We start from the raw sequence: 27984 nt of genomic DNA, 5'->3' as shown, positions 1-27984 counted from the left end.
CAAGTTTAACATGAAACATTTAAAAGGCCATATGAATAATACAAATTACACTCTTAACATTTTATATTTATTAACCTGAGATCATGCACAGCATAAACATGACAGTCATTTTAACAAACTGATTTTTAATCATTTTATTGTGTCACTGTGGTCAATACATGATAATCAATATAAAGAGCATAATTCTTAGAGACAATTATTCTCTGCAGTAAGAGAATGCATTGAGTGCATTGCCATAAAACAGTAAAAATGACCATACTAGAAAACAACAGGTATGTGGCTTTACGGAAAATGAAACACAGCTATCACAGACATTCATTATGTACTGACATAATTTCATCTTTATTGTGAGTGTATATTCAGTGCATGAACTTAATTACAACATCAATACCCATGCTGTATAAGTCACTCTGCATATGACTGCATGTGAAACAGACAAATCTTTACAGAAATTGAAAATATTTCAAAACATGTGGGTACAGAATAAAAGGAGAGGGCATATAAGATTAGCTTGACCAAGAAATTAACTGCATCATATGTTAAATTAGATTATAATATAAAAGCGTTATTAATGAGAGAACAGTTGAGCAATTCAAAGTGGAGAGGAAGGTATAATTTTAATATCCAACCGACAGCTTAGAAAAAGGGGGGGGGGGGTTATTTTTGAGGGATGAAAAAAGCAGTTAAAATGACTCAGGTTAGGTCGTTGTGGGATAAGGAGGTGGCTGGCTTGCATGTAATATTTTCCTGTGAACAGGATTATCAAGAAAGAAAAACTTAGTTCGCGGAGCTTTCTAAGTTGGAAGTAACATAATTTTCACTGGAGACTTTGCTCAGAGGAACTGAAAACCAGCCTTTAATAATAAAAAAAAATGTTGCCATTTCTTTACTGTATTGGCCTGTTTACTAGAATATGGGCTACATTAGATGGAATAAACATTAGTGCAGTGGTTTTCCTGGGGACCCTTGTGTATGCTTGTCTATGTTCAAACCACAGTTGTAATCCCATAGATTTAACAAACTGTTAATTTGTCTTAATTACAATTTTGCTGTTTTGAGGGATTATTTACCCTTAGCCACAGTGTCAGAAAGAGCTATGCATGCCATGAAGAATAAAAATCCCATATGTACATAGTGCTAGATTGCAAGTGCTTACATAAAGAGAGGTCATTTTTTTAACTGATCAAATTAAAGAGCAAGGTGAATCAATTGGCTCCTAATTGCTTTGAAAATGATAACGAGCCAAACCTGCATTGTGTAACACAATGTAGGTTTGATTTATCATTTTCTTTGAATTCTTCATGATCAACCAAATGGCTTGTTTTAGCATCCACACTTCCACCAATTAGGAGCCTGTTGTTTCACCTCAGTCTTTAATTTGATCAGTTAAAAAAAAAAAACCTCTCTTCATTTACAGTAATCATTTGCAATATAGCACAATGTTATTAATGATAATAATTATTTCTGACATAATATAGTTTAAGAGGGTATATATTCCCTCAAAACAGGAGAAGTATAATTAAGAAAAAAATATATCTTGTCAAAACTATGGGATTGCAGATGTGGTTGGAGCAAAAACCAGCATACACAGGGTCCGCAGGACTGAGTTTGAAAACCACTGCATTAGTGGCTGTTTTTTTAACAGCGGAAGGCAGCAATACACTGATGCATCTAATCTGCCACAATAGAAAAACGAATATTTGAAAACATTTATAGTATAATTCAGTACTTCACAATACATTGAAAATATACAAATTGCCAGGAAAATTTTGCATATATTACACTGCTGCAAAATAGATTTTCTTTATATTTTCCTGACAATAGGTAATGACCAAGCACAGCAATAACTGAGGAACAGCACTTTACATTGAATGTTTCTGTCAAAGAAAATTTTGAGGTACAGCCATCAGGTCCTGATTTTCTTGTGGAGACACCTCCCAGCCCTGTTGGGACCATGCAGTCTATTGGCCAGGGGCCCTATGTAAGATCATAACATAATATATACTGTACAAGGAAATGGAAGAATAAATAAAACACTGTTCTTGTTTTTTTGTGGGATGAGTGTGACAGAACCATTCCATCATATTTTATGAAAATATTAAATAACATGTCTATACTTAAGATAGATAAAGTAGTGGGAAATTAGTTTTTGAATAATACATATAGGCCACAACAAGTTGGACTAAAAACTTTGGACTAAAGAGTTGTTTGTTGCTTATCGGACTGTACTGCCTTTTTCTCTTTCCCCAAATAATTTATTGGACCAGCTCAGTGTGAGACATATCTCTATCTGTGTCTGTAACCACCCCAATTCCATAGGAATGGTACAGGACATTCACATTCCGTTTGAAAGGGTCAACAATTAAGTAAGCAAAGGTCTGATCATCCTCTGTTTCTGATGGGTAGCACAATCCAGAGTCATCCTGAGGGAATTAATAGGAAGAAAGATTACTGTTGTGTATCATACACATACACACATGCGTCCATTGACAAACAAACATACACATAAATATACTCTCATAAGCATGCATACACGTACATGCATGCACACACAAACACACAAACAAATGCATGCAGGCACATACACACATGCACCTGCGTGCAAACAGAATCAGAAGAATGGGTCATGGTCTTACAGACAGACTTACAGAAAATCATGATGATAAACATGAAATTACATTTAAAGTGTAGGCATTCATTGACTCACAAGAATGTTACAGCAAAAGCAGACAACATTCTGCTTGTCATAAATTTATACCTTTATACAAATAACTATGATAAAGTAATTTTATAAAGTTCATATGGTAGTACTGGCAGTACTTACATAGGCTGTGACTTTCAGAACTGTTGAGACAATTTTGATTTCTTTTGTTTCTGGATCTTTCTGAACACTGGAATTTAAAATATAACTTTCATGCTGTCAATTTTCAAACGATTCCTATTTAATATGAAATTACTTTGAACATGTAATGTAATTCCTTGTGCCGCCTGGTTGTTCTTAAAAAAAAAAAAAAAAAAACTTCTACCCCTATTTTCTTGAACTAGACCCTAGGTCCTGTGTTTCTGCTCATTGTTCTAACCTCCTCTAAAAACCAAGATCAGTAAATAAAATGTAAAGGAGACAACTACTTTTACGTATAATTTCTGTTCTACTGTTGTTCCGTGACACTAAGCAGTTCTGTCACTATTATTCCATAACAGACAGTCCAAACAAACTTGCAAGAAAGGGTGGTTATATTGTTACACATGCATAGGGCCAGATTGGTGTAGTTCCACTTGAAGTCTAAACCTTTTAAAATAAGACATCATTGGCACACAACCAGGAATATTTGCAATATCCTATGACAAATTCAGGATATGGTCAAGTTTTCCAGCAACAGATGACCCACAGCAGATGGGCTATAATATTTTAGCATCAGCTTGGTGCACTTACCTGAGAATATCCTTGTAAATTAATCTTGTAGTTTCAATATAATGGGTGACAATGTCCTCGTACTGACAAAGTTCCCCTCCTAAGCAAAGGTGTTTGAACAGCCTGAACAGAAATTCCTGTCGATCTTCTCGACTGATTATTTCATAATTTTCAGAGTCTTCAATCATCAGCATCTTCAAGCAGAAAACCAAAAAAATGTTTTGTACATTGTTTATGCTATTCTGTTTAAGGTAAATTGTCCCAGAAAAGGAAAATAAATCCCATAAGAAAATGAATAATTACCTTTCTTAGTTCATCAAAGTCTGCATAGTACTGGTGAAAGCATTGAGTTATGTGTCCAGTAGGTCGCACGATTCCGCAGGAATAGAGGGGATCAAACATATCCACGGAAATCTTTGTGCACGGCACCGTTTCCACTGTTACGTTAGTCACTTTCCTTCCTGCAAAGAGGGAAAACATGAAATAGTACTGACAATTCACGTATTTCAACAGTCTTCAAGTAGTAGGCTACATTACGGAGTCCACAGATTAATATACGATTATGTATCACGTGCATCTGATGAGACGTCCAAACAAATTTCACTGTGATGCAGACGACAAACATACATCCTTAAATCTTTACACTCCAGTCCATATTCATGTGTCCTAGCTAATTTAGAGGTACGATGAAGTGACAACTATCGAAACGAATTAACGTTCGATTTAGAAGACGGATGAGCATGTCGACATACCTAAATTTTTCCATAATCCAGCAGCTCCTACCACTTTCAAATTGGACAGAACACATGGATCTTTGAAGAAATCCTAAAATACAAGTACACAAGTTATTAGTGCTAGCTGTCACAAAATGAAACAAGAATGAGGCGTCATTTAGGCTATATAACTGACTTGCAAGTGCATTTCCTTACCGACACGAACTCGTGTGATTTGTAAGGATGGAATGGCTGATCAAAAGTAAAGGCTTGTGCGGTTATTCGCCCCAGCATGGACCTGGATTGGAAATTAACCCAAGAACATCACTAAAACGCAATAAAATGCATAGAATGTTCATATTAACCAGTTGGCCAAACGAAGTATATCAGTTGTTAAAGTTATCTACATTTTCCCCCAAATCTCACTCAAAAAAGGGCATTACGTAGGCTAACGTTAGACTGTGTTTACCAGAACATAGCAACGTAACGTTGTAGCCAACAGCGTGAATTTATGCCCGGCAGACTAGTTATAAATGCCCTAACAAGATTGCACGATTAATACTGAAATTATAAATGAATGAAAAAGTCATTACCATTTCATCAAGAGTTCTGTAGTATTTCTGTCTTGAAGAAAGGAAAATGTTTTACAATAAATTAAATTAAAGGTGAATTTTTGTTCCAACGAATCTCCCGCAGCCATGTTAGTTGTCGCTGAAGTCACTATGGCAACAAACTCAACGACCTGCTTGAACCTCGCTTGAGTGCATTGCTTGAACCGCTATCAAGCGTGCACAAATTTACTGATCTCACCACATAACTCACAACATAACTGTGGATCTCAGTGACACCAAGTCAACTGATGCGGGGTTCGTACACATTCTAACAATTAACAAACGCAATGGGCGCAGCAACATTGGATTGCAGTTCACGAGCATACAAATAAAGAGACGTATGTTATAATTAGTGCTCAAAAAAAATCTAAATAGAAGTAGATAAAACCATTTAGGTTGGGGTACTAGCGCACGGGACCACTTTTGACCCCCTAATTCGGGAGTTACAGAGATCGTTCTGTCACTGTTATTAGATATCAGCTGCTAATCAGACTCTAAATTGCTCATAGGTATGAGTGTAGGAGTGAGTGAATGGTGTGTGTGTCCTGCGATACAGTTGAGGCCATACGTTTTCATACACCTAGGCTAAAGATATTCAAACTCAGTTTTTCACAACTCTACATATTTCATGTTACCATAGGCCCTAGGCCTACATTTCCTTTGGCAAGTCAGTTAGGGCATCTGCTTTGTTCACATCAGAGGTAATTTTAAAACAATCGATTAGAGACAGATTTATTTCAGCTTTAATTCAAGGTGTATGTAAACTTTTGGCTTCAACTGTAGATTGGTGGCCTGTCCAGGGTGTATTCCGGCCTCTTGCCCAGTGCATGCTGGGATAGGCTTCAGCACCACCATGACCCTGCCCAGGATAAGAGGGTATAGACACAAACGTATGTCTATGGGTATAGATAGGCCTACTGGATGTATGGATAAAGACACACATTGTAAATACTACAAGCATTGTTTCTCCTGAATATTTTTTCCATTGAGTTCAACAGGAAAATTAATCAGGATATATCTACTGCATATCTGGCAGCAGCATGATGGTTTGAGGCTCATTTGATACCTTGGACCCTTGATGACTAAAAGCCATTTAGCCAACAAATGTGTTCCATACTGTATCAGCATAATTTACAGCTGAATCTAGTCCCACCCCCCAATTCCCATAGAGATCCATTCAAATGCAAATAATTTTTATATCGCTTGTAGGACAACCTGACAATAAGATATCCAGACTCTGATGATGTTGATAGGTCACAGACATCAGGAAGTCATGGCATGCAAAGGATACACAACCAAATACAAAACATGACTCTTTTATTTGACATTATGTTAATGTGTCTAAAACACTGAAATGGGGGACTATGTATAAAAAGTGCTGTAACTACTACATGGTGAAACCAAGATGTATAAGAATACCCTTTAATAGAAGGGTTACATGTCTTGTTACATGTCTCCATGCAGATACATGTTTCCACAGTACAAGAATGTGCACCAACCCTGCAGGCTGCAGCTGGACCTGGGATGGTCTCACAGTTATCAACCACACTGGGTGTGTCTCCATGCAGTGCAACAAGGACATTTGGTGAATGACTGTCATTTTTGAGGTATAAGGAACCCTTGTAAATTAGTAGAAGATCCATGTTGTAACGTTGCAAAAGGTAATGGATTTGTTGTATTAATCTGGAAGGATCCGAGCGTGTCGGTTGATACAGAAATAGGTTTCATATTATCTGGCCTAAAAATTGTTTGGGTTTCACAGAATTAGAAGGATCTCTCCAAACTGATAAATATTATAGTGTCACAGAGGTGATGTAATCAGAAGACATAAGGATCTGCTCTTTGATACTGCAGGATGAGTGGGAGCCACTGGGTCCACAGTGAACACCATTTCCATGGCTATGGAATCTAATGGGCTGACAACCTATTGGGCTGACAACCTATTAGCAACAGGTACTATATTGGTGGCAAAAGGATGACTACTTTCTAACCAAGCTAGTTGCCATCTTGCTTCTGCTACACGATACCCTTTTTCTTAAGCATTTGCTTGAAAATAGTACATTTTATGAGACAATTTTTGTGGGAGAGAACAAGCACCTGAGGATGGAGAAGATGTGTTACTGAACTGGCATGGAATTCAGAATAGAGGTGGCAGCTTTGACAGGTGACCTTCTCTTGTCACACAAGGTTGGGTGTGGTCAGCAGTCCTTAAGAATACAGAGCTGGCATCCTGGGTGGCGGCGGGGAGGGGACCCGGTCAATAGTTGGGGTTTGCCACAATGGTGAGACCATCCAGGGTGAGGTGCTAATTCCAGCTTTTATTAAAGGGTATTTTTATGCATTTTGGTTTCACCACATAGAAATGACAGAACTTTACTTCCATAGTCTCCCCATTTCAGGGCACCATTAATGTTTGGGACAAATGGCTCCACAGGTGTTTCTGTTAAATCAGGTGTTCAATTGCTTCCTTAATGCAGGTATAGGAGAGCTTTCTGTAGAGCTTATTCTGTGTCATTTTTAAATGATAAAACTGCACACTGTAATTATATGGATATACATGTACTTATAAAAACAACTCAGAAAATACATCTAAATATAAAAATATGTTTATTCTGTTACAGTATTTATTCTTAAGTTAGAATGCTTGACAACTATTATGGTGTACTGCAAAAAAATCAACATCCAGTATATAAGCTGATAAAATGTAATATGGATGAACAAAAAAATCCATATAATCTCATTTACAGTACAGTAGCAACACTGACTTCCACTGGCAAGGCTGGAATGCCTTCAGCAACATATCACATTTCTTCAAATGTTTACGTCCTAAAAAAGGTGGAAGTCAACAGTTTGTTTTAATAAGCAGCAGAGAGTACAAGATTAAAGTGCTTGGTGATAGGAAAGGAGGTAATGTGGGTTCTGGGAGAGGGGAGGAGAGACAGGTGCAGTGGGATGTCCAGTCAGTATCGCCTCTCCAAGCGGGAGCGGCTGTCCGCAGAGTTGGCGCGGTAGCGCCGCTGGGCCATGGCCTGCCCCTCCCCCAGCTGGAACAACAGGTTCTGTTGGGGGTGAAAATGGGTGGCTCAAAAATGTCCCACGATGAAGAAACAGCCCCAAACTGAACTGAGGTTGGGATCACCCTGATCTTGGTCAAATATATGCTTTAACCCCTTCTCGCAGGTGCCAAATCTAGCTAATCCTCACCCATTTAGGTAGCGTTATATTTATGACTTTATAACTCCAGATGTGAGCATCACAGAGGCTTTGCGCACAGGAAAATGGCCTAGATGAAGCAAGACACTTGCAACATTTCCAATACTAACAATAGATCAGTTTATATTCATAATTTAGGTAGAAATTAAGTTCCACAAATGCAATTATCTTGGCAAAAATGAAGTTGTTCTCCTTTAGTTTTAAATAAAATACAGAGAGATCACATATATAAAACATAGGTCCGCCACCACATGTCCTGAATCATACACTCCTTGACCATAGGTGTACAAAATCTGAGGGTGATATGCAGAACTACACAAGATCTATGAAGAAAAATGTAAACAGTGTGTCCTCATGTCCTTTATTGTCTCTATCCAAAATGTCTAAATTATGCGTTACTGTATATCATAACATAATCATATATTTCACTACAAATCAACAGTTTTGACCCATGAAACTCACATCATTTTCAAATGGGAATTACTATCTATTTTCATCGGTATAGGGGTCTAATCCAAAACCTCCCCGAAAATGAATAAAATGCTTTTTGTCCATTATAAAGCATATAAATTGGACCTTTATGATGGTTTTAGATAAAACATAAATCACACTGAAATATAATGTAAAAAAAATTGTGACAGTGTGGTACAGATACTATTTATGTTACCAGTTTGATATGAGATGTGCCATATACCGTTGGAAAGCTTATACCTTCCTCTCCTGGATACAAAAGTTCTCAATCAAACCAGAATGAACTGAAAATAGTTAAAAGGACATAATCAGCAAGTGGGGCTTTCGTGTGTTTGTAAATGCCTAACTCCGCTTTCTATTTGCATATTTATTCCTCAAACAGATTGTTCAGGACAATAAATGACCAGCAAATCTTGACAGGAACATCACTATGTGTAAAACCAATGGCAAGATTGCATATTTATTCCATATTTAGCCACAGATATTGATAGAATGACATCACATATATACACAAGAATTCCTCTTGTTTATTTTGCTATTCAGGAGCAGTGTTATTCACTGCTATATTGGCATACCAACGGGCTATTGTTGACTTTACCCTGTTGTCATGACAAAATACTAATTTTTGGTGGGGACTGAATATTTTTATGAACTTTCAGATTGATTCTATTGTCCAGTGCCTCATGCTTGGGAGGTATAGTTGCAGATGAGGCTGCAGAGATTGGGTGCTTGTTAAATGGATGACCAACGCGACAATGGTGGCACTTAGAGACTCCATATTCGGCATAGCTGTTGTATATGATCCACCAATAAAGCTATAACAGTGTTTATAGTTTCCAGTAGCAGAAGCACTGAATTTTTGAGTTCAGGAATCTTAGGACGCCGGTGTCCTAGCCACTAGGGGGCTTGCGTGAAGAGGTTAATTTTACATCTGCTGCTAAAAATTCAGGAACACTGCTGCAGGTCCCCGAATTGTCTATACTATCAATGAAAGAAGAATTTAGCATTAAATGCAGGTTAAAATCAATTTTTCTTTTAAAATAAAAAATCAGTGATCTGCAGGAAATGTACTGATATCTAATGGGCTGAAGTATTTTAAATGAAGTCATTGATCTACGTCTGGAATAGCCCAATGTTCCCTCTGGAATACTCACAGTAGGAGCGGTGACCTGCAGGACATTGGGAACAGAAGCATTTCCTGCTGCAGTCTCCTGTACACCTGCAGGACATCAGAAAGCAGTTATTTAAATCTCTCAATTTCCCTGAAACATCTCTGCTATCCCCATCTTTAACATCAACAACAACTTGTTTTATAATCAGTAAAAGTGCACGCTCGTTACGCCTTACTTCAAATGGACTGCATTTATATAGCGCTTTTATCCAAAGCGCTTTACAATTGATGCCTCTCATTCGCCAGAGCAGTTAGAGGTTAGGGGTTAGGTGTCTTGCTCAAGGACACTTCGACACGCCCAGGGCGGGGTTTGAACCAGCAACCCTCTGACTGCCAGACAATCGGTCTTACCTCCTGAGCTATGTCGCCCCACTTCAGGAAAAGCATGCAAAGAACAAGTTCTAACTGGGAAAGAGCTTAGTTCAGCCCACAGCCTAGTACTTCTGTCTGGCCAGTGTTTCCTAGAGAAATTAGCCAGATTATAACGAGATGTCTACAGTCAGATGAAACTGCTGTTTTCAAAAGAGAAACTGACAAGGTTTTGTACATATACTGTATAGGTCATACAGAGAGAATGCGTTGGTGTGATTCAGACTATGCAGCTCTGCCATTACCTTTGAGAAACAATAGCAAGAATTATACTTATTCAAATTCTGTTGTCAGGAATATAAAATAAACCCCCAATGACAATAAGAAGTGAAAGATAATTATATAAAGTATGTGCATGTGCGCGTGTGTGTACTAGCGCTGACTACATTTTGTCAGTCAGTTGACTGTATAGTCGAAACGCTCGTCTGACTAAGATTCTTTTTGTCAAACAACCGCAGTTATTTTTTTTTAATGCAACCTGCTGTTCTGAGTAAGTAGATGTAGCTAGCTTGGTCTATAGAATAGCCTAATGCCAATGTTTGAATTACTGCAATTATTGTTTTTAGCAAGTCTAAAAGCAATTTATTGCCTCAACATTTATGAATGTTTTTCTTTATTTATTTAGACCTGCATTGATAATATGGCCTGTGCTGACGTTCATTTATTATTCTCTTTCCACACAAACAGGCCTTTTTTAGTTATTTATGTTATTTTATGGCGATGTTAGTAGTATATCTGGTTCTTTTTATGGCGATGGCATATTTATTGTTCTGGGGAATACAAGCAGTTTTAATTACCATTCAACTTGTTGCAGTTGCAATTCATAAAAGAAAAAAAAAACTTCTGACAGCTTGCACTAGGACATGACTAAACAGTATGAAAACATGAATAAATAAATAGTTTATAAACAATAAACTAGAAAACAAATCATTAGATTCCTATCAGAAAATGCATTATTAGAAATCTATTTTATGGTTTGGCTTAGTACCCAAATGATAAGGCAGTCAATTTTACATATCCTAAATCCCGCAGGTCAGTATGGACAGAATCAGCGTGGTGACATTCCAAATGCTTTGGCATATTTTCGGTTTCTGAGCTGTCTCTCTAGTGTAAACCTTCATAAACTGCATCAAAAGGAAAAGACAACAACAGTAAATACAATGGAATTAATGTAAATTAATTGGATGTCTTTAAATATGGAGGAAAAAAATGCTAACCGATTCTTAGTTGAAAAAACTGGCAGTTAGTCGACCAAGATTTTCTTTATTCAGACAGCCCTAGCATGTACGCTCCAGTGCATGTGTGTGGTGCTCTCACACTGCAGCCTGTAGTTGAGGTGGTCCAGGGACAGCAGCAGTCTCTGCTCCTCCAGAGATAGGGCGCTCATGCTCAGGCCCAGCGGCTGGGGGCGCTGTTGCGGTACGGTCTGCTGCACCTGTGCGTGTGCCGTCTCCATGGCGGCCAGGATGTCTTCATCCGTCGCAGAGCTATCTGCCAGGTTCTCTGCCAGCAGGAACTGGGCTGTGCTTTCAGAAACTGTCATAGCTTGGAGACACAACAGTATCAAGCATCTCAATGCACACAACAAAGTTGGGGGGCAATTAGAATTATACATTGTAAATAAGAATCAATTAGAAACCATTTTTTCTAATTCTTTTCCTGAAAAGACTGAACTGAAATTAAACTTTACTCTCAACACTGGTATCTGAAAAAAAAATGTACGAAAATGAAGAAGAGATGCAAATCGTTGATCAAAGAGAAAGTTGCATTAGCAGGCCAAATCAAATGAAGACACCAAAAGAACCTGGGTCTCAATGATATTTTCTAGATTACCCTGACAAAAATGGAATATCAAAAATGTTTAATCAAAATGTTAATTTCCTCCAAGTTTAAAGGCATACTATTCAGGATTTTCACCTTGAAAATATTATAAAACAACCATGCTCAGTCCTTACTACGATGCACGGGCAATCTGTGTCTGTGTGCCCAGTCCTTGCTAGTCTGTCTGTATTTGTCATTCTAAAAAGTGTTTGGGACATTTCTGGCCATTATCCTTTTTCTTTGTGGGCTGTATCTGAAAAGCATGTGACCAATAGAAAGAGGAAAAGAAGAGGAAACACGTATTAACTGGCTACAGTGAGAGGTCTGTTTTCAACAGGGTTAGACCTAGAGAGATAGGGTGGCCTTGGTGGCAAACTTGCAAAACTGTCCATGTGGCTGGTCAGCGTTCAGGTTAGGCAGCTACTGTTATTAGCTAACTGAATTCAGTTATCTTTGCCAATGTTAGCTGGCTGGCCATGATGGCCCGAAAATTTGCTGTGGGTCCTATATTTTACAAAGTAACAATTTAAGGCTGGAGAGTAAGATTCCAATCCACTTTTCTTGGCTCATATGGGCTAGCTTGCTATTGTTAGCTAGGTAACAAGGAAGTCCACCAGTCGGAAAGTCCTACTACCTCATATACGTCAGGTATTTCTTTCCGGATACGACTGCAGTTCAACTAGAACTGATCAATATCCTTGGTCAAAGAGACAATGAATTGATGTGTTTGTGCATATATGTATATTATATATGTGTATAAATAATTTCACCATGCAGGCTAGAGCAGACTGAAACCCGCTGGTGCTATTCTAGCAGTGGCTAGCATGGGTCTGTTCCATCACCACTAAGCAAAAGCTAGCTACTTCGTAACTTGCGAAGCAAAATGCGAAATGGGAGTTTTTGCTATCAGATGTCAGTGGAGCATTTTGGCACACCTGTGACAGCCTAACTGGTATGAATGCAGCTATTTCTGTATTTTTGAAAGAAACATGCAATACAATGTTAAAAAGCTTACCAACATAGCTAGCCTGAGCAAAATATTTGTTTTAATGGCGCTTCATCATTTTGGGAGTGTAGGCAGAGTTTAGAAACATTTTTGAGTGCAAACACAAAAAGAAATCCAGCACAGCATGCCTTGAGGCACCCTAAGTTACTGTATGTATATTTTTTCCACTAGGCTCCTCCCTGTTCTTTACCCTTATGATTCAGACCTTTAAAGTTCATTACTGAGAAGCAAGACATAAATTTCTAGTCAAACTAATTTGTCACACATGTATGCATTGTCCCACAAACACATATACACACATGTTCGTGTACCTTCATCTTGAAGTGCACCTGCTATCTGGTCAGCTTTACTGCCCAATGGACTTATCTGCACAGTGGTCTGAGTAGGAAAAAACAAGAAACAACACATATGGTACAAATAGTCCAATGACCAGGCTATGCAGCCTAAACCAATACAGAACCTAATGTATTTGCAGCTACCTTGTTAAACTAAATACCTGAAAAGTATAATATTTAATAATAAAATTATAAAAAATGTGACAGAAACAGAAAAAAAAAGTCCACTGGACAAAATTCTTCTTGAATATGAGCTTATTCACAATGGAGGCTCACTAAATCCAAAATAAAAACAATATAGAATTAAAATATATTACACGGCGTATCTTAAAAATACACACTGCCACATCCATGTATGCAGTTGTTTTCTACTTTGGCTCATACAATTCCTAAAGTAAAATAAATAAACAGATAATAACCAGCAAATGGGAGGTCCGTACAGTAACATTCCAGTGTTATTTCAATTGCAATCTATTATAGTAATATAACACTAAATAGGCAGATTGCTTACTGATAAACATGAAGCAAGAGAACGAACAAGAACTTTTTAAACAGAAGGCTCTTTTATTTCACTACATTACAACAACTATTGTCCCTCATACAAAAAAAAAACAGGCTCATAAATTTCAGCCTGACCTGACATGAGTCCGCATTCTTTTCAGCCGAAGCCCGAGTGCTGTAGCATTTTGAAAGCCTGACCTGATTTGAACCAGCTTTTATGCGCCAATAGCCTAGAGAAGATGGATCAGAGGATGGTGTACGGCGATATTCCTATGCAGTGTACCGCATGGTGTAACAATGTTCCTGTTTTACAGCTACTGTAGGCCTATTTAAGCAGGGCATCAGCAGAATTTCGCTCATAACAGCCTACCTGATTTTGGGCTTGTTTTTTATGAATTCACTTGGAAAAAACTGGAAGCCACAGATTGCTGTTTTTTGGCTTGTTTTAAAAAAAAAAATCTGTTTGTTCGTTTAGAAATGTAGCCTACCTGTTTGTTTCACATTTATGGTTAGTATTGTTCAAGGACTCTAGCTAGCTTATTCATTTAGCTATTCAACAAACCCGCCGCCCCTTCCCATTCAGATCTGCAATCACTCCCCGCTTGTTCAAATTTGTTTTTGATAGTCAGGTGGCGTGCTTATTTGTCTCCCGAAAGTTGGAAACATCTGGGTACTCAGTTTGACTTAGCATACGTTAGGCCATAGTAATGTTCACCATGTGAACTGGACTAAATGTATTCATGGTTATGAATAACTGTACAAAATGAGTATTGTGTATTGAGTATTGTATCGGACCTGTGTTCTGTGGTTGTTCCAATGACCTTTTGTATGCACTTATTGTAAGTCGCTTTGGATAATAGTGTCTGCCAAATAAATGTAATGTAATGTTTCACAGTAGGCTGATGGCCTACTTCACTACTAACTCTGAGGCATCCTTTGCTTTTTGTGGTTTGTGTTCAAAATTCAAAGGGCCCGACCCAAACCAAGCCCAATATAAACTGACAAAATAAGGACCTGAACTGAACCGGAACTTAACTGAATTTTCAAGCTCAAGTGAAAATTACAAGCTGCCACATCAAGGATTCGTGGAAGAAAATATGTTATAAACTGGTCAGGGTGCAGTTTAAGCTAGGGTGGCTGAGGAGTCTCAGCAGAACACTGGAGGTCAGAGAAGGTACTCCAGCACAGAAGTCAGCCAGACTGCCAGCTGTAATGTATATCGCAAGTGTGCTAAAACCTGGAAACTACAGGCGAGACATGATGGCAGTCCCTTGACCTTGAAACTTGTGAGAGGAAAAGAGTGGGGGCACTGAAATATAGGCCGCACAACCAAACAGTGTGAACAAGATTATTAATGATGTTCATCAGCCACCCAGCAATACAGGGTTAAAAAGTTAAGATCGATTGTCTAAGGGCATTGGCTGCACAGTTCATGTAATTAAGGGTATACTATAGAAGATACTGAAGACATGATTAAATCTCCCTTTTATGGTTTACATAAACTTGGTGTTATTTTGCATTTTTGTTGTATTTTATTTTTTATGCTATTTCAGCAAAGTAAACACTGAGGATTCTCTGAAAGCAGGATGGGTCAACACTGATGATACTTCTCATCACATCACATCCCCTTTTCCACTGACAGAACCAGAACCAAGCAAAACTGTGAAGTTCTGGTTCAGGGTGCTTTCTGTTGGGCTACTGAGCCAATCTTGCGCCACAGAAAGGGGAGCAGCCCACCTGTCTAGTCATCACTACCTTGCTCAAGTGCCCAAAATCAAACTCTTCGTCTCTTCTTGCCCTCACAGCGAGTAAACATTTCTGCTGTTTCTGATATAATTCAGGGAATACTGATTTATCAGAATGTAAAATAGGCCACAGTCAATAGATTCAAAGTCAAAGTTGTTGAATGTTGAAAGTTCAAATTATGGTTCTAATCCAAAATTACAATTCTGCTTGTCAAAAATGGTTAATAAAAACACAGCACCTCACCAGTTTTCCAGTTAAAAAAGAAAAGCACTTCTCAACTCCTACATGAGAAGGGATGTTTTGAACACTAGAAGATGTGCCTAGACAGAAGGCAGTATATAGTAGGTATTGGCTATAATGCATTATCTAATGACCAGTTATTTAAATCTCACAAGTTAACGAGCACATATTTTTACTGGAATACTTGATATAATTAGCAATCTATTTGCATATATTTGACAAGAACATTAACTGGTTTTTGTTTCTGTACCAATACAAATGCATCTCTCGATCTCCTCTGATTGGTTGAAGCTGCCAGTGGTGGAAGTTGGAGGGAGCAATTCTATGATGGTTGTAACAAATATATTTTCTGTGACCCACCCTCTCTGAAAACGTATCCTTTGACACAATGCTTCCAAATACAAAATTGAAATGCTTTTTAACATGTCAAAATAACTGCTACGTACACTGTAAATAGCACAGTAGTCCACGCACAGTACCTTGTCTAACTTGTCAACCCCAGTCATAATCCACCAGTGGTCCCTGAACCCCCCATTAGGACTATAGTAGAGGAGGATTTTCAACCAATTCTTCCTGGAGAACATATTCTTTTCAATAACGGACATGGATCAATTTATAAAACAGTTTAAGCATAAGATGTATCCTGTATGCGTGTCAATTAAATAGATCCTTTCAAAAAGTGTACAGCAACATCAGCTTTTGGCCCATCTCTGCCAACTTCACAATTTTAAAAGATGCGAATTGGGGTTGAAAGTGAGAGCACTGAAGAGAAGAGGGAGGAAGTAGAGGCGATATAACCAGTCGGTAATGCCTCATAGGCACATTGTAGGAGCCAGCGAGGGGGAGAACAATCCCTTGCCTATCAAAAAGAAGTAGAAAAAAGTCCTGTGTCTGTCACTGTTCTGAATAGGGACAGGGACCGTAGATCAAGTTAGCTGTAATTGCTCTTTTATGCTAATGTCAGCAAATTACTTTGAATCGCCCTTTCCTAAAGATCAACAAAGGTATTTTGGCAAAATAATCTGAATAGGACTCCAGATGATCCAACGGTGTCATCTTCTATCTTATTTAATGCCCTGGTAAGGAATCACGTCAACTAAATCATGAGCCATGACCATGAAAAGTACACTAACCTTAGCTAGCTGAACGGTGTAATTAACAATGTAATTTGTGTGTAACTTGGTAGTGCTCTGACAGCCATGGACAAGTGAAACCTATACTACTAACTAGCTACTTACTACTTACGAACTGCTAAAATGCCAAATATACATCCAAACAACAACATAGAAAATGGAACTGTAATGGAACAAGGAAAGACTAAAAAGGATTTCTAGCTAAATCACTCTAGTGACAAAAACACTGTCCAGGCTGTCACAACTCAACTGCAAGCAGTCTGAAATCAGCAGGGTATTTTGTGAAGTCCTATTAGATCAGTTTGAATACATAATACTTACCCATCGATCAAGAAGAGATGCGGCTACCTCTATGTCACGGATGTCGACTGGGCTTTCTTTGGGTGGAAGTGCATGTCTATTTTTGTAAGTTGACATTTTATTATTTTTTCGCATTTGTGAAAAGTATTGGCACATTATTGGCCAATTAATATTGTAATGAATCAGTGGTGCTAATGAAAAATGATATGCTTTGTCTCCAAATTAAGATATTATTGGCTATTTTGTTTTACAGAGGCTTTGTACCATATTTTGACATTTTCAATAAATTCATCAGAAATGTGAGCTGTACTTTTACTGACTTTGAGACACCAGTAAATGCACTGTGTACCCATCTGCTTATTAACAGCATGTCATGGGCAAAAGCCTAAGAGCTTATTGAATTTTATTGTTTTTGCTGTGGTTCGGCCTGTTAATGCATGCATTTACAGCCTATTACGCTATACATTCTAAAAACAGAATGTTTGAATTGATCAATTAAATTGATTAAATCCTTCGATCAATGACAATGATTGAAAATGGCCATCTGTTGTTAGTGGGAGAGATGCTGATACTGTGCAGTTGTATAAAATATTGAGACTATGTCCTGTTCTACATCTACATGAATAATACCCTTTTCTTCTCCTCAATGATCAAAGGGCCAAGTGTTCAACACTGGTGGGCTGCATTTGTCTCCCAGGCCCTCAAATGAACAGCCCTGCTGTGGGTGTGCAGGTGTGAGAATGTGTACCTGACTGGGGAGTGGTGGTTTCCTCATTCCTGACCCAGAGTTCACCCGCCTCTGCTCCAAAAGTGCTCTGTGCTTTGTCCCAGTACTGTCTGCACTCTGTTTCCTTCTAACCGTACTCTTCGTGGCTGCAAATTAAGACAAATGGAGTACATTCCCTAGGTCTGCGGGACTGGCAACCCTGGCCCCAGAGTGGTTAGGGTGTTTCTGCATAGGCATATTCACATAACAAATTTCTGAAACGGTGAATTTGAAATGACACCCAGGAGTACTTTGTTTTTAGTTGTAAGTCCCTCTGCTCAGTTAATGTAATGCTATGTAATTACTGACTTGTGTATTTAGCTGAATCCGGGCGCTACAGCAGTTTAAAATGGCTGCAGAATTACATGTTAGCCTTACCGTTGGAAGTGGTGACAAAAAACCCCCCCATCCTTGTCACCGCTTTGATGCCACTGATCAGGCTGCCACCGTCAATGGTGACATGGGACAGGTTGGCACGGGCCTGGGAAGGCCCAGATAACAGGCCATTAGAAGCAGCAAGGGTTCGAGGTTCACCTAAGTTAATACAAAAAAAGAAAAAAAAAAACCATTGTGACAACGGTCTGTTCCTCATTTAATGCACATTGCCATTTTTACTCTTGCAAAAAATACAGGCACTTTCTCTCACCTCAATAAAAAAAATACACAAAGTGATCCTAGGAAAAAGGAAATATATTTATTTCATATTTGAGTATTCTCTTTGTAATGCCAAGTGCATGGCTGGATGTGGCATTTAGTAGCAGACAGAGCCTGTGAAAGCAGAACCTACTGAAACAGCTTTAAAAGCTTCAGAAAAGATGCTAGGAAAAATATCCCCAAACAGAGTTACGGTGTTGGAGCTCACACACACACAGTGTGCCGTTAAGATTTCTGTAGATTTTCAGTCAAAGGAAACATTTGTGCTGGCCCATTTGCATGAGGAAAATATGATTAATTAAACAGGAACATACAGTCCACATTGTACTCGTGGACTGTATGTTCCCCATCAAAGTTGTTTAGTCTGCACTGCAGATATTAAAAATGTTGGCAGGGAGGAGTGAGGGGAAAATACATTTGACTGATGTGTATTAAATTACATCTTGGGTTGTTCTCTGGAAAGAAGTCAGTGCTTTACATTACTGTTATCCCTGAGCATAAATAATTTGAACATAGTAATTAGAAAATCTCTGTAGAGTTTTATGGGAAAATGTGATAACACAACAAAAGATTTTATTACCATCTTTTGGTGCTAAGGCACTGCGGACTCCATGCCACAGCTGGGAGATCTCCTCATCAGTGGGAGTCTGTGCCAGATTGAGGCCACGCTCTACATACAGCGGCCCTCGTCTGCTTGCTCCTCCCAAGGCATCCTGTTGGCCATTGCCCACAGCATAGGTGGCCTTGCTGATGGTTTCATAGGTGGAGAGGGTGTACGAGGGTGGGAAGGGAGTGATGGTCACTCCCCCAGTAGTTGTGAGGATGGAGTTACCCAGGGGAAGGGCGTAGCCTTCGGGGACATCTCTCTGCTCTGCTGGAGGACCCACCCTTCCATGGACATCACCAAGCATACTTTTGGCAGCACTTGGTGCCCTCCCCTCATCCACAGTGCTCGAATCCAGGGCTGGCCTGCCATCAGGGGAAGTGGATCTAGGCGGAGGGCGGGGCATGATGATCCTCCCCTGGGTGCCCTTGTGCACCTGGCTGGCCTCGAAGGCTGACTGTGGCCTCACTGCCACGCCCTTCCTGATTCTGGGTGGGGTGGGGCCAGGCCGGGTCCTGGCAGAGCGCACCCTCCGGGGGCCCCTGGGTCGACCCCTGCGTGGGGTCCCACGCTCCGGACGGGCCTCCTCACCTCTTTCCCGCTCTAGACCCTTACCATACCCCCATGCCTGTTTTGTCAAGTGATGACCCACAGGGGTTGCAGGGGTCACGGGCGTCACCACCTGTGGGGCTGGGGTTGTCTTCCCCAAACCCAAGGCCTGGACTGGACCCTCCTGGTGTCCCACTGAGACACTTTTACCCTGAGGAGGGAATGAGGGCTTGCCCGGTTCCTGCACATCCTGGAGTGGCTTGCTCTCATCCTCCTCCTCGTGGTAGCACACTTCATCAAACCAGCGCAGTTTCTTCTTCACGCCCTTCCCAACCTCCACATCTCTCTCCCTCTGCTTCACCACCTCCACACTGTCCTTGACGGACACCGAGAAGTGGTTGGTTATAGCACAGTCAGCCGGGGAAAAGGTTAGCTTGGTGTGGCACGTGGTTGCATATTTTGATTCTTTTTTGAGTATCCCTTTAACGGATTTTGCGCTATCAGCCTTGGAGGCTGAACTGGAAGTGGAAGCTAAGGCTACTCTAGTTGGCGCCTCATGCTCATGACCTTGGTTCACCTTTTTGAGAGACCTCTTAAAGGTTAGATCACAAGGGTCTGAAGGCTTGGTCAGGGTGTTTCTGGTCTCACAGTCATCCTTATCGCAGCTAGTCTTAGCATTGCAGGCCAGATCAATCTTATGCAGGTGACTCATCCTTTCAATGGATTTGGTGACAGAAGCCTCCTGATCTGTGCTTGTCTGACTCACAGCACTTGATATAGCACTGGGATCTTCAGAGCTGTAGCCAGAGACATCTCTATCACTGCACAAGCTGGAGGGCAATACAACCTGAGTGGCTTCTGTGTGGTTTCTAAACCTGTCCGTTTGAGTTCTCATCTGTTCATAGACGTCCCCTTGAGTCGGCCATGAGAATTCAGGGGGCGTGGGGTCCGGGCTACCCCATGCTTTCCAGGGCGTGCCTGCGGGGGCCTTCTCGGGTTCACCCAGGAATGCTGGGTGGACTACATTATCCCCTATTGCTCTTTGGGTGGGTGTGGCTTGATGACTTGGAACAGGGGCTGGTTTCTGTCTCTCTGTGATTGGCTCCCCTCTGGCCAGTGTGGTCTTATCGTACTCTCCAGGCTCCTCCGTATCCTGCGTTGGGGGACAAGAGTCTGTGACAGCCCCGTTCTGTTGCCTGTGCAAATTATTATGACTGTTGAAGTGTTTCCGTGGGGACTGGGGTCTGGTGCAGTTCAGGACCTCGGAATTCTCTGATGAGGAACAGGACGTGAATCCGAGGCTCACTGCTGGTTTGTGGTGGGTGCCCTCGTTTTCCAAACTATCCAGACTGGACAGGCTCTCCGATTCGCCGATTTGACCAACTTCTCGTTGAAAGTCCTGGAAACAAATTGTTTGATAATATGATTATTTTGCAACAAATCTGCAATTATAATGTCTAACAATGACTATAATTACTCACTAGGAACTATTAATTCAATATTAACTGCCCTGAACCTAACCCTAGGCAAATAATTAACATTACATTTTAGGCAGTAAGCAGAGACCCAGTTCCCTAACCACTATTCTACATTGCCATCCATAAGCCCATGAACTAATAGCGTTATTGTTACCAGTGCTATCATAACAAAGAGAAACCAAACCTGGACTGGAGCTCAGGGTGAACTCAAGGTCAAGTATTTTTACTCTGATGTGTAATAACTTAATCCAATTGTTAGAAGCCCCAGCACAGTTGTTCTCATAAATTTATCTATGGATATTTTTTTTGCACTTATAATGAGAGACATTCCAGTTAAGTTAACCAAGTTATTTAAAACCTTGTCCTCTGAGCAGACATATCTTCTTCCGGCCTTACACAAAATTAAGAGTTACAGTGGTTCTGATTTCAGAAAAAAGGAAAAAGCCTTTGAGGGAAATTGTTTCCGTCTCATTTTATCTGTCAAGCCCACTGACGTTCTAAACTGCCCCTAACCGAGAATGTGTATCACAAAGAATATGGTTTTTCAAAAGTGGTAAGCACCCACAGACCTTTAGGAAGAAAATGAGTGTAGATCATAGGGTAGGCACACAAACTACCTGTAGGGGCTGAATGAGATCAAAAAATCATTAGCAAATGAGACAGTATGGAGAATTTTTGAGAGGAATTCTGTTCAGTGGGAACCATCAAGTTTGTAAAATCGTATAAGGCTAGGCCCTTTTGTTTTCATGTTTTGATGTAAACTGGATAGTCTGTACCCTGCTACATTGAAACATGTTAGTTTTTTGATTTTTTATTGTACACTCGCCAGTTTTGTCTGGCTTGGTAAAGCAGTTTTAATCTGAACTGGTCTTAAGTGTGCAGTTTTAAAATCCTGAGTGGGGCATTATCGTTGAATTCATGTCTGAGGAAATATCAAGATGTGAACTGCATCAAAACACTCCTGGTATAATCACAACATTCTGATGGATAGTTATGGCACTAGAAGCCATTCAAATTCCATTTTCCTTCCTGTGGCTTCAACAAGTGAAATGTATGTTTTGGCCAGCTGTTTTTATAACAATTATGAGAGAGAGGGAGCCAGGATGCTGTAAGGTGAGGCCTACAGTACCTGCAGGCTGTTGATCTGCCGCTCCTCTAGAAGGCGCTGTTTCTCCTGCAGCTCATTCTGAAACAGCAGCTGGCTGTTCCTCAGCGCAGCCCCGCTCCTCTCCTGCATGAGCTTGGCGTAGGCCACTGCTGCCGAGAGCTGCTTCTGGTAGCGGGATCCAGCTGAGCTTGCCGAGGAACTGGGTGAGGAAGCATAACTCCTGTGCGAAAACCAATGCCAGGGTAATAGTTGGGTTATACACAGGTCTGCAGGCAGGTCAAAAAACAGACCTGAGTCATGATTCTCTAGAAACCTGGACCTGCATTCATTAAGTGTCTCAGAGTAGGAGTGCTGACCTAGGATAAGGTTTCTGCTGTCCATACCTTAACCTTATCCATCATAAGCTGGAAGGCAAAACTGATCCTAGCCTCCTATTTTGAGACACTTATGATTATGGACCTTGAATTAGTTAATCACATACTTAAAGAAAAAAAAAACTCATATAAGGAATGTTTTTTTGGCAAACAATACCACATCCTAACCTGGGATGTTGTCTTTTTTACCTTCAACATGTTTAGGACGATGGAATTAATTAGCATTGGCTCAGTGATGTCATAATGCGGGCGGCAGTATAGTATAATGGGTAAGGAGCTGGTCTTGTAACCTAAATCTGTATAAATTAAATGTAAATGCCAAGCAAAAAGTTGTGTAAGTCATTCTGGATAAGAGCATCTGCTAAATGCCTGTCATGTAATGAAATGTAATAATGCCACCTACTGGCTATACTTCAGAACACACACTGTGTCATGTGGCTCCATTCTGTGCTCATTGGTTTTGCTATATTGTGAGTTAACAACAAAAAATGATTTTCTATGTCAGAAGCAGCAAACAAGCAAAACTAACACAACATTTTTTTTTAACTCAAAGCTAAGGAAAACATACATGGTGGCTAGAGGTTTCTCACCCTTTATAAATGGTAAGGGTCTCAATCTCATGGAGGGTCACAGCATCAGAAAGTTTTTGTGCTTTCTTTTTATTTTCAATCAGATGCCAATTTAGGCTTGGAAAAAGGTATGTAGACTCTTCAGCCAACCAGTGACTTAAAACACACTGAAACACACCAAAAGATCAGCACAAGCTGAGTCACTCCAGGACTGGAGTTTGAGATCCCTGATGTAGCTGTGAAATTCTGCCTCCACTACCTGTTACTGGTGGGGCTTCGGAAGAATGTGGATTGTAGGGCAGAGGAGTTGGAAGAGCCTTGAATCTGATATAGAGCCTCTTCTAGGTGAGGAGTAGCCCTTCTGGAAGCTGCAAATACAACTGTTTAGAAGCATACAATGTGTGATCTCATAAGAAGGGACACCGCAATCTAAGGCAGTTTTTTTTGCCTGCTATTCAATGGAAATATTTTTGACTACTTCTAACATTCTGCCATGTTCTGGGAAACTGCTAGCCCAAATGCCACTTGCAACTGTCACAATGTGAGCATTACATATTTAATTACATTTGACCTAAAGTCTTTGAGGGTTTCATTTCATTCATATGCTTTCAACATCTTACTTACTAACCACAACTGTGCTGAAATTTACTGAATGAAGTTACACACTGTCAGGAATAATAACTTTTAACTCAGATATAATTGATTTTCCTTTCAAATAAGTAACATGTGGAAAAATTATAGTCTGTGCCATCTGTTGACTCATCTTTGACCGTCTTTTCTTACTGCGGCTCATTAAGGCTAGGAGTTGTGACCAGAACCGTTTTATGGCTGCTTTGCAAGAGATAAAATGTGTGTAATATACTTCATGCCTGCTACTGGAATGAATAACAAAGAAATTAACACAAACACACACACAAATTGAGCTAAATATATGAGTAATTATTATCTGCTCATTGTATGAATGAGACACACATGTCAGAACACACACACACACACACACCACGGGGGGTGGAGTGCAGTGGAACGTGAGACCTTGTCTCTTCCTCTGGGAGGGGGGCAGATGAGCCCTCTGGAAGCGTTCAGTGACATCCTGCACCTCGTGCCTGCGCTGCTGCAGGATCTCCTCCCTCAGCCTCTGCTCCCGAATGTCCTCCTCCCTCCTCCTTTCCTCCAGAGCTCTGCATAGAGCAGCACAGGCCGGTGACACACCTCAACCCCCCTAATAAACACTGACCCCGCTGTGTGGAAACCACTGTCTTAAAGTATTGTGTAAAGGGCGTTTTTTCACACGAAAGCCTGAATATACCACACTAGCAAACTTATTTGGTTTGACACAGAGCAAAATGTTCAATGGAAACTTTTAATCCTGCTATTCCCACAAAGTGGAATTAGCTAATTAAGTGGGAGGATATCATACCTTGTGCTTAAAAGCCAGAAGAAAAACAAGACCTCTCCCGAAGGTCGACTTTTCAACAAATTCATTTGTCACATCCTCAACTCTCACCCAAGTATATCAAACCTCCCAGCTTGGAGAGATATCTCCAATTGCACATACATTACTCATAAACCATGGGTAAGTACGACATAAATCTACATAAGAGTGAAAAAATAGGTTTTCCAAAAAGGGGGAAAAGGTCACACTATGTGATTCTATTGCTGTATCAATTTCGTCTTAGTGGATCATGGTAAATCCAAAGCAATGCACGTGTAAAAATACCTTTATTAAATGTGCGAGAACATAGCTACAAATTGCCAATGCACCAACAAAAATGCAGGTGATGTGTTCTTTCACTTTCATGATTTCTAGTCTGTGAAACAGCCTGCCTCTACAGATCAGAGACACCAAAAGTGAAAACATTCTTTTTTACATTTGTTTTCACTTGATTTCTGTTGGTTTTGTTGTTTTTACACTGATATTATTTCTAACCATGTTTTTATTCATTGACCAAGCTTTTATATATTTCTGATCCTTTCAGTATTTATTTATTTATTTTTGCATATTTACTATTTATTTTACAATTTTTTAAATTGGTTTTTACTGTATCGTGTTTGTTTTTTGTCTTGTTTTCTATACTTTGGGCTGCAAATAACTTACATGAAAATTGCCATATTCTTGTTATTATTATTGACCAGAAATGACAAGTCACATTGGGTGACATGGCAGTGCAGTCACTAGCATCACAGCAAGAAGCTACTGAGTTCAAACTCTGGCAGAAGGCTTTTCTGTGTGTACTTTGCATGGTCACTCTGTGTCCATGTGGGTTTCCTCCAGGTACTCCAGTTTCCTCTAGCAGTCCAAAGACATGTAGGTTAGGTTAAATGAAGAGCCTAAACTGTCTCTGGTGTGTGAATGTGTGAGTAAAATGGATTGGTGACCTGTGCAACGTATATTTCTGCCTTTCACCTAATGCCTGCTGTGACCCTGACCAGATGTAAGCGGTTTAGAAAATGGATGGATCAAGTCATATATAATGTACAACCATCCAGGTGCATGGTTTTTTGTGAACGCTAAAAGAATGATGTGCTCCATTCATTCCTTATATCTCAGAACAATGTCTGTAGTCTATACGTCTCTGTGGATAGAAGGATTTATTTCGGGGTCCACTGTAATAGGCATAGACAGCATAAAAAATATTCTCAGGTCATATGGGGTTATTGCTACAAAAATACCTCCATATTAGATATGCTGAATTTTTTCTAGTCCACCACTGCCTGGGTTGATGGAACTGGGTTTGTACCAGTGTGTTTATGTATGATTTATGTTTGAATGGATGGGTGATACTGCCTATTCCTTAGTGTACCAAAAATATTTCAGTTATGTGTTGAAGGTGCCTAAATTTTTTTTAGTTGGACACAAATTATGTTCACATTTCTGTGCCAGCCCAAAATGACTATTGGCCACCCCACTGATAATGTCCTGTCTCCGCCACCTTTTGACACCTGTTGCCTCATATCTAATATAGGTCTGTTTGGTGAGCGAGGCTGCTTTTCTTTAAAAAAAAAAAAAAAAAAAAAAGAAGCTTCCAGACACTTTCATATTAAGCCTACAGTATGTTCAAAATGAAAGACCTACATTTACCGCTGTTCTTAGCTACTGGAGATTTACCAGGTGGATTTGTCGGCCATTCGTGCATAATCGCAGGAGGAACTGTTCCACATTTCTGTTTGGCGGTCTCAACAAAGGCTGTAATATACTGCATTAGAGACAGTGGTTAAGCGCTCTATTTCCAGCAGGCAAAGTCCCGCAGACAGGTTCAGTGTTGAATAACAGGATCTCGCTCCTGCCTTTTAAAGCTTTCCGACCGTCTGCAGTGTTGCCTTAATCGGCAATATAAGCTTTCACCTTACGTGAAGGCAAAGGCCAACGACTAGACGTCGGACAAGACAGTGGTGATATGACTTCCCTTTTACCCGAATAAAGAAGTAGGTAAATCACATGTTTCATCGCTCCACCTGACACCTTTGCGATACTACTCTGACTTTCTTCTCATCACAACGTAACTGGGAAAAATAAACAAATATAAAGGTGAAGCTGAAACTTACTTCCGGCGGCGATTTGTTTCCAGGGAGAACTTGCGGGTCCTGGAACGGCATGCTTTCTGCTCCTCCACTAATATGTGATGCTCATCTTCCAAAATCAAATCGAAGTCTGCCCTCATGTTTCTGATATCACGCCCAGCTAAGGAGACATATGCAGCGATCCTCGCGACGCGTCGAATCTTAAGTGCAGGAACAACTACACGCAAATTCACAGTAGGCTACACTGCCATACAGAATGTGTTGATAATAATCTGATAGTACTAAAGTTTACGGTCCAAAAGCAAGTAATTTAGCCAATGACTGTTGGCAGTCATTTTCCAGTTACATAAAATACGAGGCCAGCTTTATTAATACAATTTCTGTAAATAAACGTTTGCTTTAATTTGTTGCCATGTACTAGATGTAGGGATGGTACAGCTCGTGATACTTCTATATCTATATTTAAACAACTAACGTTATCTGTCTCATTTCCACAGACAATCTAGTAAACCAGTGCGCTAGCTGACTTACTACTTCATGACGTTAGATAAGATACAGATATCTAAGTTAACGTTACTTAAAAATCGGACATATAATGACGACCCACACATATATCTTTCACAGAATTCCATTATGGGTTTGCTTTAAATAATCTGACAACTAGCCACAAAAAAATATCTCCATAAGTAGCGGGTTACTCAGCTATGGCTTATACTTTCGAAACAAAATCACGAAAATTGAAGGAATGACAGCGAATAACTTTCCTTAGTTTTGAGTTTTACCTCCGATGAAACGCAAACATCAAAGGATACATATGAGAACTGCCCTTCTGAACCTGCATCCTGTCGAATCCCCAGGATTGGGCAGTCCTTAAAAGTCCGCGGAGTTGACGACAATCTTCATTGAATTGCGTTCAGCAACAGCACTTGCCTCCTAGTATATACTGTTAGCAGCACGCTGTAGTATTTTAAGAAGCAGATTAACCGAGACAGTAATGTACAGCAAGCTAGCTAAGTGTTAGTTAGCTAGCTAACCTTTTCTAGCTTCATATTGTCCACTCTCCACTAGCAAGAGTACACCAAAGTTAGCTAGATGGCTACAGTTTAAACGTTTAATTGGCAAGCCTATTCGAGCAGGGTTGCAAGCTATCTTTTCTGATATAAATCTAACTAATTCTGTAACAGATAATGTTCATCTGGACCTAAAATTTAGCTGTAGGCTAACGGTAATTGCAATAACCCCGCCATCTTGGCAACCACCGACGCGCTTCCTTGACAACGGAAACCTTGGCAAATTCAACGACGCTGAAGTCGGCTCCGGA

At 40.0% G+C, this 27984-nt stretch overlaps 2 protein-coding genes across 5 annotated transcripts; both read right to left on the bottom strand.

Annotated features, from left to right (window-relative positions):
• Window positions 1–51: 51 nt before the first annotated feature.
• On the bottom strand, window positions 52–5021 carry cfap300 (cilia and flagella associated protein 300). The gene is made up of 7 exons (XM_064352116.1): window positions 4719–5021; window positions 4342–4423; window positions 4165–4237; window positions 3716–3873; window positions 3434–3606; window positions 2825–2891; window positions 52–2423 (listed from the first exon to the last, which is right to left on the bottom strand). Exons 1-7 carry the CDS (start codon window positions 4823–4825, stop codon window positions 2256–2258), a joined length of 828 nt encoding a protein of 275 aa, XP_064208186.1. The 5' UTR covers window positions 4826–5021; the 3' UTR covers window positions 52–2255.
• Window positions 5022–7326: 2305 nt separating this feature from the next.
• Window positions 7327–27984, bottom strand: cep126 (centrosomal protein 126). Of its 4 annotated transcripts, none has more exons than XM_064352111.1 (12): window positions 27464–27981; window positions 26688–26798; window positions 24177–24322; window positions 23404–23512; window positions 22223–22421; window positions 19043–21014; window positions 18187–18342; window positions 17791–17915; window positions 13099–13165; window positions 11278–11505; window positions 9575–9639; window positions 7327–7795 (listed from the first exon to the last, which is right to left on the bottom strand). In XM_064352111.1, exons 1-12 carry the CDS (start codon window positions 27502–27504, stop codon window positions 7697–7699), a joined length of 3318 nt encoding a protein of 1105 aa, XP_064208181.1. In that variant the 5' UTR covers window positions 27505–27981; the 3' UTR covers window positions 7327–7696. The 4 variants fall into 4 exon arrangements, with proteins under 4 accessions (XP_064208181.1, XP_064208182.1, XP_064208184.1 ...); XM_064352112.1 differs by having other exon boundaries at window positions 26688–26807; window positions 27476–27981; XM_064352114.1 differs by lacking the exons at window positions 23404–23512; window positions 24177–24322; window positions 26688–26798; window positions 27464–27981 and adding an exon at window positions 23166–23291.

This window comes from Anguilla rostrata, chromosome 9 (genome assembly GCF_018555375.3).
Source record: "Anguilla rostrata isolate EN2019 chromosome 9, ASM1855537v3, whole genome shotgun sequence".
Taxonomy (NCBI): domain Eukaryota; kingdom Metazoa; phylum Chordata; class Actinopteri; order Anguilliformes; family Anguillidae; genus Anguilla; species Anguilla rostrata.
Note: the sequence above shows the minus strand (reverse complement) of the source record. Positions and strands in the feature narration are given on the sequence as shown.

Coding starts and splice junctions, on each gene's coding strand:
- cfap300 (XM_064352116.1), bottom strand. CDS start 4,825: ATGGCTGCGGGAGATTCGTTGGAACAAAAATTCACCTTTAATTTAATT. Junction 3,874..4,164: donor TGGATTATGGAAAAATTTAG/GTATGTCGACAT, acceptor CCCTCTTTGCAG/GAAGGAAAGTGACTAACGTA. Junction 2,892..3,433: donor ATTTACAAGGATATTCTCAG/GTAAGTGCACCA, acceptor TTTAAATTCCAG/TGTTCAGAAAGATCCAGAAA.
- cep126 (XM_064352111.1), bottom strand. CDS start 27,504: ATGCAGGTTCAGAAGGGCAGTTCTCATATGTATCCTTTGAT. Junction 26,799..27,463: donor TCTCATATGTATCCTTTGAT/GTTTGCGTTTCA, acceptor CAGAAACATGAG/GGCAGACTTCGATTTGATTT. Junction 21,015..22,222: donor GGCAGATCAACAGCCTGCAG/GTACTGTAGGCC, acceptor ATTTGTTTCCAG/GACTTTCAACGAGAAGTTGG.